Source organism: Salvia miltiorrhiza, unplaced genomic scaffold, assembly GCF_028751815.1.
Source record: "Salvia miltiorrhiza cultivar Shanhuang (shh) unplaced genomic scaffold, IMPLAD_Smil_shh fragScaff_scaffold_170:::fragment_4:::debris, whole genome shotgun sequence".
NCBI classification, from domain to species: domain Eukaryota; kingdom Viridiplantae; phylum Streptophyta; class Magnoliopsida; order Lamiales; family Lamiaceae; genus Salvia; species Salvia miltiorrhiza.
The window spans coordinates 1-10,000 of record NW_026651433.1 but is presented as its reverse complement, the minus strand read 5'-3'; the positions used below and the strand labels follow the sequence as shown (position 1 = coordinate 10,000).

The 10,000-nt window shown below is 39.8% G+C and overlaps 1 protein-coding gene across 1 annotated transcript; it reads left to right on the top strand.

Moving 5' to 3' along the window:
- On the top strand, positions 1–1,608 carry LOC131002644 (ankyrin repeat-containing protein ITN1-like; the record flags this gene model as incomplete). Its single annotated transcript, XM_057929114.1, is given in 3 exon segments — positions 1–112; positions 202–686; positions 773–1,608. Coding segments are annotated over 3 exon segments (1,209 nt in total), but the record flags the coding sequence as incomplete, so codon positions are not given.
- Between the last annotated feature and the right edge of the window lie 8,392 nt (positions 1,609–10,000).

The window sequence follows — 10,000 nt, the reverse complement described above, 5'->3', positions numbered from 1 at the left end:
AATAACGACGGGCAGCGCCCCATCCATCACTCAGAAGCATCCACTATTCCAGATAGCCCTCCCAATGATGCAGAAACCCAAACTCAAGAATCTAAAGATGACCACAACATTGGTAATGATAAGAAAGATGCATGAAAACAAATTTCTCTGTTTTGTATACTAAGCTTAAATCTAGCTAAATCCAATTTGCGTTGGTTGCAGGAGACGACAAGTCTAAAAGCAGCCCATTATTAGTAGCTACTGAAATGGGAATCCCAAAAATAGTGAAGAAATTACTTGATGCAGTCCCCACAGCCATTAAAGATCAAAACTCGGAAATAGTGAAGAAAATACTTGACGTAGTCAAGGACAAGTACTCTAAAAGCCTAGTAAAGGACACTCCATTATTAGTAGCAGCTAAAATGGGAATCCCAGAAATCGTGAAGAAAATACTTGAGGTAGTCCCCATAGCCATTCAAGATCAAGACTCGGAAGGGAAGAACGTGTTGATGGTGGCAGCCGAAAACCGGCAAACCAGCGTCTTTAATTTTCTCATTGATGAAGCAAAACTCCCCGAATATGTGTTTCATCATTTTGATAATCAAGGGAATGGCATCCTTCACCTGGCCGCAAAGCTCGGGGAGAAGCAGCCATGGCGCATTCCTGGTGCTGCTCTGCAGATGCAATGGGAGATCAAATGGTACAAGGTATATATACCTACCTACCTACCTACTATTTACATATTAATAAAAATTATCAATGATACATTGTTGTTTGCAATTGCAATACGCAGCATGTGAAGAGGTCAGTTCCAGCACTGTGTTACAGTCAGCACAACGCAAAGGGTGAGACTCCAAGGAGAATCTTCACACAAACACATGAAAATCTAGTCAAGTCAGGAAACGAATGGCTCGTGAAAACCGCGGAATCCTGCTCCGTGGTGGCGGCCCTCATCGCCACCGTCGCATTCGCCACCTCCGCCACGGTCCCCGGCGGGCTAGACCAAGTGAAAGGGTACCCTATTCTGATAGATCGCAATGCATTCGACATATTCTCGATCGCGTCGCTGATAGCGCTCTGCCTATCCATCACGGCACTGGTTTTCCTGCTTGCAATCATCACTTCGCGATTCGAAGAGCGGGATTTCAAGCGAGACCTGCCGAGGAAGCTGCTGATGGGGATGAGCTGTCTGTTTTCGGGCATAGCGGCGATGCTGCTGTCGTTCTGCGCGGGGCATACTTTTATACTGAGGGAGAAGCTGAGGATTGTTGCAGTGCCGATATACACAGCTGCGATGATACCAGTCTTGCTTTTTGCAATGGGGCAGCTGCCCTTGTACTTTGATCTTGTTTGGGCTGCCTATGTCAAAGTGCCGCTACGCAGCTACAAGCTCTACCATCAGTAGATCATATATTCTTTATCTGCAATTTCAATAACGCTTTTGTATTGATTTCTAATGAATCCATAAATTATAGCTAGGGTTTCTATGCGTTTGAGTAATTGAGTTTACTAGCAGAAATTGTTAAAACATGGTATCAATGAATTTGTTGTAAGAGAGAATGATAGATTGAAGATTGTTTCTTGTATTGCTTATTTTTTCTGAAGAATACAATCACCCTTTATAATGTATTACATTCCTCTAAAGTCATACCAGGATCCCTATGATTAAGGGATCCTTGGTTAATATTTGACTGATAAATGGAGACTCCGCTGCTGCTATTTCTGACTCCACTCCTGCTGCTATTCTTGACTTTTGTAGTTATTTTCAACACTCCCCCTCAAGTTTAGTAACGGGATTCCCGATGCTCAACTTGCCAAGAACCTCTGAAAAATTCTTAGGATTCACAGCTTTGGTAAGGATGTCTGCGAGTTGGTCTTCAGATCTTACGAATGGGAGCGTCACAATACCTCCTTCAATTTTTTCCTTGATAAAGTGCCTATCAACTTCTACATGTTTTGTTCTGTCGTGTTGAACAGGATTTTCTGAGATGCTAATTGCAGCTTTGTTGTCGCAGAACATCTGACATGTTTGTGTTGGTTGAAGGCCCAACTCAGTTAACAGTCTTCTTAACCAAAGGACTTCTGTCAACCCACTCTTGATCCCTCTGTACTCTGCTTCTGCACTTGAGAGAGCTACCACCTTTTGTTTCTTACTCCTCCATGAGACAAGATTCCCTCCGATAAATGCAAAGTATCCAGCTGTTGACTTCCTGTCCACTGGGTTTCCAGCCCAGTCGGCATCTGTGTAGGCTTGTATCTCGAGGTGTTCAGTCTTCTTGAATAGCACACCATAATCGAAGGTTCCCTTCAAGTATCTCACGATTCTCAGTGCAGCCTCCATGTGATCCGTTTGTGGTTGGTGCATGAATTGACTCACAACCCCAACAGCATATGCAATATCCGGTCGAGTATGGGAAAGATAGATGAGTTTCCCTACTAGACGCTGATATTGTCCACGATCGGTTGATTCAGCTCCTTGCACAATCTTTAGACCATGATTTACGACCATAGGAGTTTCTGCTGGCTTGCAGTCTAACATCCCAGTTTCTGCCAGAAGATCTAGAGTGTACTTCTTTTGATTGATGAAAATCCCTTTCTTTGACCTAAGGACCTCGATGCCAAGAAAGTATTTCAGTCTTCCTAAGTCTTTCATTTCGAACTCTTTGAACAGATTTTCTTTCAACTTCAGTATCTCATCAGAATCATTCCATGTTATGATCATGTCATCGACATAAATAACCAAACAAGAAATAAGATCACCTCGTTTCTTCAAGAATAAGGTGTGGTCGGAATTGCTTTGCTGGTACCCGAACTTCTTCATAGTTGTGGTGAATCTTCCAAATCAAGCTCTGGGAGACTGTTTGAGCCCATATAAAGTCTTTTTCAATCTGCATACCTCCCCTTCTTCGAACTCATCTGAAAAACCTTGGGGTGCTTCCATGTATACCTCCCGTTCTTCTTCAAGCTCACCATGAAGAAAGGCATTTGTAACATCAAACTGATGAAGATCCCAATCCTTGTTTGCAGCAATGGAGAGGAGCACCCTGACAGTGTTCATTTTTGCAACAGACGAGAAGGTTTCTGCATAGTCTATCCCATATGTTTGTGTGTAGCCTTTTGCAACCAGCCGAGCTTTGTATCGCTCAATAGATACATCGGGTTTTCGTTTGATTGTGAAAACCCATCTGCATCCCACAGTTTTCTTCCCTTTCGGCAACCGACACTTCTCCCATGTGTGATTCCGGTTCAGGGCCCCTATCTCCTTCTTCATAGCATTTCTCCAATGCTCGATCTTCAGGGCTTGCTCTACTGTTTGTGGAATCTCCTCATCATATAAGGCCGCTTCATAGGCTGTGGCATTTTTGGACAAGTTTCCCTTGGCGATATTCCCAACTGAGTATCGGGAATTCCTAGGAATTTTCTCTGGGGTATACCGTTTAGGAGGTACACCCCGATTGCTCCTGGGTGGTAGCACATATCTCCCAGTATCTCCATCTACTCTATTATTCTCTTGTTCTTCTTCAATGACTTGAGAAATATGATCAGCAGAATCAGAAGTCACAATAGTAGGTTCAGAAGCTCTTACCTCAGATATCGGAGGCGGAGAAGATATAGGCTCACGCAGCGGACTAGATTATTCTGGAGTGGATGAAACATGCTCGGTGGCAAGGCTAACTTTTTCTGTTGGGTCTGCTTCTGGGCCTGGCATTGGTAACCAACTTAACAGGTCGATCTCACTCTCTTTCTCACTCTCCCCCTGACTGTTAAGGTGGGTACTGTAAAAATACTCAGTTTCAAGAAAGTCGCAGTTCATGGTGGTTGTGATTTGACGGGTTTTAGGATTGTAACATCTATACCCTTTTTGGTTAACACCATACCCGACAAACACACACTTAATGGCATAAGGAGAGAGTTTAGTCCGTTCATGCTTGGGAATATGAACGAATACGGAACTACCAAAACCTCAAGGTTGAAGAGTAAGAGCGAGAGGTATATCAGAAAGAGTGGATAATTTCTGTAAAGGAGTTTGAAGCTGGAGGGTTCTGGTGGGAAGGCGATTTATGAGGTAAATAGAGGTGGCGACAGCTTCAGGCCAGAAGTGGGTGGGTACCTTAGACTGAAGCATCATAGCACGAGTCATTTCAAGGAGAATTCTATTTTTTCGTTCAGCAACACCGTTTTGTTCGGGAGTATGGGAACAAGTGGTTTGATGAATTATCCCTATTTGTTGACAGAAGTCTTGCATGGATCGATTGACAAACTCCCCCCCCCCATTATCGGTTCTAAGGGTCTGGATATGTTTTTGAAATTGAGTTTGAATCATTTTAAAGAAATGAGTGAACTTTTCAAAAACTTGAGATTTATTTTTGAGAAAATACACCCATGTCATCCTAGTGCAATCATCAATAAAGAGTAGAAAATATCTAAAACCTTGACCCCCCACAACAGGTGAAGGACCCCAAACATCAGAATGAACAAGAGAAAATATGGAGTTCACTTGTGTGTCATTAGGCTTAAAAGATTTTCGGTGGCTTTTAGCTAAAACACAAGTTTCACAAGATAAAGTCTCATCATTTTTTATTAATTTAGGAAATAAAAGCTTAAGATACCCCATGGATGGATGCCCTAACCGACGGTGCCAAAGCCAGGCTTCCCGGTCAGCAGTTCCGCGAGCCAGCATCACCTTGCCTTGTTGAGCTATCTCATCCACATAGTACAATCCATCCCGCTCAGTGCCACGCCCAATAATCTCCCCCGTCCTGATATCCTGAAGAAAACAAAAGTGGGGATGCATTATCATGGTACAATTGAGCTCTTTTGTAACATGGCTAATAGATAAGAGTTTGTGTGAAAGAGACGGGACATAAAGACAATTTGAGAGACGTAAAGTATGGAAAATTTCTATAGTTCCGGCTCTTTTAACACGAGTCAAATCACCATTTGCAGTCTGAACATGCGTACGATGTGATGTTGATGACTTAATAATATCAGTTTTATCAAAAGTCATTGTATCCGTAGCTCCACATTCAAAAATCCACCCTTTATCTCTATCCCTATTATTACCCGACATCTGGTACGCAGCGGAAAAGTTTGAAGGCCTTTTAGGGTCAATATCATGATTATGCATTTTTGGGGGGTGGTTTTGCATAAAATGGGGTATACTATATAAATCCCTAAATTTCGAGGGACTAGGCTGCAAATGGGGGCTATTCTGATATTTAATAAGAGTAGGTGGGTCTTTTTGCATAAGATGGGGTCTCTTATGACATTTAGCAAAAATTGGGGGGTTTTGTGGTAAACCACTAAACCCTATACATGTTTCTCCCTTTTCTTTTCCTCCCTGCGCCGCTTTCTCTTTGTTCTCGGCTCTCCCCCTCTCGTCAGCCTTGGCGTCGCTCACCGCCACCGCCGCGGATTCCGCAGCCACCGCTTCTGTTCCGATAGGTCTTCACATCTGCTCCCTCCGTTCTGCCCAACCGGAGATGTCCGGTTCGTGGCCGCCACCGCTGCTCCCGCAGCCACCGCCGCTGCTCCGGTAGGCCTTTGACAGTTAGCCACGTCGTAGTAATGATTCGGCGGCGGCAGCGAAGATTGGGCGGCGGCGACGACCGACACGCCTGGGTTCTTTCCTCCGCCTTATTCGCTTCTATCGGCGGTGATTTGCTGCAACCGCGCTTCCGGCCGTGTTGCAGGGCAGAATGTGGTGGTAAGTTCGGTCCCGGTCTCTTCCGATGATGAAATGTTGGTTTTGAAGCGGTTGGTTGCCGACTGCAAGATCTGTAGTCGGGCGGCCTCCCTTCTCATTTTTGAGAAGGCCGATTCGGCTGAGGAAGTTAATTTATTTGAGGTGGTTGGATTTGTGGCTTGAATCTTTCCTGACATTTTTTTTAAAAAAAGGAAGAAAAAAGGCTATTGCTGCCTTGATTGTTTTGAGGTATTTGGAACCTTGATGAATGATTTCTGAGTTCCCAGAATCATGCCTGCTTTGATACCATGTTAAAACATGGTATCAATGAATTTGTTGTAAGAGAGAATGATAGATTGAAGATTGTTTCTTGTATTGCTTATTTTTTCTGAAGAATACAATCACCCTTTATAATGTATTACATTCTTCTAAAGTCATACCATGATCCCTATGATTAAGGGATCCTTGGTTAATATTTGACTGATAAATGGAGACTCCGTTGCTGCTATTTCTGACTCCACTCCTGCTGCTATTCTTGACTTTTGTAGTTATTTTCAACAGAAATAACCTTCATATTACTTATTTAATAAAAGTAAATAATAAATATAATATTTATTATCTTTAATTTAATTTTTAAATAGCAATTTGGTTTATTTGATTTTATAACTATATATAGTATAACCTCTTTAAAATAATAGTACTCAATAAATTGATAAAACTCTATAAATTAATAAATTTCTCATGTATAAAATAATAATTTTTAAGAGAACTCTTTTATAAATACTTCCTCCGTTCACAAAAATTAGTCTATTTCCATTTTAAAAAAAACTATATATTATTCTCTACTCACAATACAATTAATTATCATTATAAACATTATTTTTTAAGTGAGACAATTTCTCCACTCATAGCGCAATAATCATTTTTTTAAACCTGTGTCGTTCCTTACTATGACTATTTTTTGTGGATTGAGGGGTAGGGGTATATAGGTTTCATTATTATAAATTAATAATTGTTAAAAATATTACAATTATGAGTATTATGGTAACTTGTTAAAATATGAACCTATTACAAGATGAGCGGATGAAGTAGAGTTGGGGGAATCTCTAGCTACGAATTCTAATTAATCTATGAATTGAATATACTCGTTTGGAACGTCCGAGGGCTCACAGACAAGTCTAAACGTCTTCTCAAGGAGCATTGTCGCTCCTTCGCTCCATTGGTTCTGGGGATTATTGAGCCTAAATCGGCATTCCATAAAACTCGGGCCAGTTACTGGAATTCTCTCAATATGGTCCCAATTTATCAAAATTCCTAAGGGTCTCAATGTTCGAATATTTAGTTTTTTGCTCAACCATCGGTTTCTACTAACGTTATCTTTACTTCGGAGCATGTTATTATCGTTTCTTATCAATGGCAGGGTTCCAGCTTCAATGTGGTTGTGGTGCATGATTCGAACTTCCATATTAAACATCGTCGGCTATGGTTGGATCTTTTAAATCACGCCAATGGCAGCTAGGTTTTCTTGGGCGATTTTAATGCAATCAAGAGAGCCCATGAATGCATCAGTAATTGCATCCATAATCTAGTTTCTTACCGCGACTTTTGTGAGTTCATTAATGATACGGGTTTTGGGGAGTCGACCACAACAAGGCTATACTACACCTGGCCCGGGCGACGATTCCTTCCGAATCATGTTGAGTCGATGCTTGATAGAGCTATGTTGTTTAACAATTTTGTGGACATATGGCAGGCTGTTCACACCCATGTCTTCCCACGTATCTCCTCTGATCACTCTCTAATTATTTTACAATGTTCTATCTCGAAGGATAGACCCCACCGTCCCCTCAAATTCCTGGACATGTGGACCATGCATCTTGGTTTCTTGGACGTTGTGAGGGAATCATGGACAACTGCAGTAACTTCTAGATGCCCTCTTCTCAAAGTTATGCTCAAATTGAAAAGATTGCATAGTGTTCGCTATTTATTTTCACTACGCCGCAAGTATACGGGTAGTTGCAATATGTGGAAGTAAGATCGTATCCCACGAGGATTAGTGGTTAAATTCTAGTGATTATCTTAATTCATTGTACTATGGCTATTTAGACTAAATGGTAAAGTGAGTGGTTTGATTATCTAAGCAATTATCTAACAAATTCAAAGACAAATAAGAGCAAATAAGCAAAGTGGATTAATTAAGTGATTAAGGTGATTTAGGGACTAGACATCAATGGATTAACAATGAACTCTTCAAGTTAGCTCAATATTAATCTTGATATTACCTAGAGTGATCTCCTAACTAGTTCTAGCTCCCTCTCAAAAGACTAAAACAGTAAATTACGGGTCATAGTTACCGTCCCCGATCAACTTCTAACTGATCGATAAACTCTCACCCAACTCTCAACCTTCCGATTTATTGAACCGATATGTTTCAAACTCCTAATCTATTGTAATCATCATCTCTCGATTTAAATTACAAATGACAAATGCATAAAGAGTGGCCAACAATTCATGCAAGAGATAAAACTAAGCTTGAAAGAAGAAGAAGAAGAAGAAGAAGAAGAAGAAGAAGAAGAATAATAATAATAATAATAATAATAATAATAATAATAATAATAATAATAATAATAATAATAATAATAATAATAATAATAATAATAATAATAATAATATATTGAGTAAAACAATCAATCCATTACATCATTCATCTAGCCTAATCCCCAAATTAAATGGGGATTTAGCCTAACATGCTTGAAATCAAAATACTTATATAAAAAGAAAACATGATCAAATGAAATAGATAGAGATGACAAATCCTATTTAAAGTCTTGCAATCTTCAATCTTCTTCTCTCTTCATCAATGCTCTTCAATCTTGGGTAGATGGTGTATTAATGGAGGCTAGGGTTTTAGGTGGAGTATTGGGGAAGATAGGATTGTGTGTATGTGTGATGAATGATATAAAAAAATGGGGGTGAAAGAGGTGTTTTGGCTGAAAATCGCGACTGAGACCGACCAAAGTAAAAATTCCACTTTTTACCCGTTGTCACGGTAATGACCACGATAAGGAATGCAGCCCTCGTTCGAACTCCGATTTGGTCGTCAGTCGTCATTTGCGCTCACGGATTCCTCTTGAGATGTACTTCAACCTCATGTTTTCATAATTCTCTAATTTAGCTTTGATTTTCCCTGAAATCACACCAAAACTACATTTAAGAATTAAATCTTCATAAAACTCAACATTATGGCACAAACAAGCATTCACAAGGAAAACATGAAGGGAAATGACAACAAATCATTTGAAATGGAGATACAAAAACCATGTTTGTCAAGTAGAATTATGCAAAGTTGGAACAAGAACGTTTTTTGCCACATTGACAGCATGATAAATGAATGCCAAGCTTCGCTACTTGATGTTCAGATGCTTATTTCTGCCGAGGGATACACCAACATGCTCTTCGACGAAGAAATCCTGCATCAAGCGAAGCTCAATATGATTCTCAATCGTAAAAATAGCTTCCATTCAGGGGCGGAGCCAGACTTTCGATTCAGGGGGGCCCGAAATTTTTTTTAAAAGAAAATTAATAATTAAATTAAAAAAAATGATAATCAATAACACAATTATAATATTATTTAAATTACAAAAAACACATTTTAACAGATTTTCAAGCTCATATTCATGTTACAATGTATTTTATAATAAAATTACTAAATATTGAATATTATATATTTCTTAAGACGAAGAGTTAGAAAGGTAGGGTGATTTAGCGACGGCAGGACCCAGAGAACATGTGGTGAGCTTATCCGGTTGAATTTTGATCTATCCGGCAAGCCGCCCTTTTTCTGGCTCGACTTCTATCTATATTCAGGGAGGGATTGGACTTTCCTCTTTAGGTATGAGGCTTAGCTACACATACTGAGTTCATTACGAGACCACTCACGTTCATATCGAGTTAGCTCTCTTCCGCTCATATCGAATGGCCTATGCAAATACATGATACAGTCTCTAATTTGGAGAAATTTTTAATTGAAATGGTACGAAACAATGTCGTTTAAGCCTCACAAAAACGTCGTCTTTTTTACTAATCATGTAAACTCCAATTCAATACTCTAGCAATCGAAAAAACAGGGGGACAAAATTGCAAAACTTGAAAAAAATAGTGATTTAATTCGCCACACTCAAAAGACGTGAAAATTGCAAATTTAAAATAGTTTGTGATTTTATTTTCCAAAATCCCATGAAACTTTGTAAGGCAAAGTAACTTTCAATATCAAATTCAAAAAAAAAATCACTAGAATCTCTAAAGTTTACATATCAATTACAGTATAAAATAGCT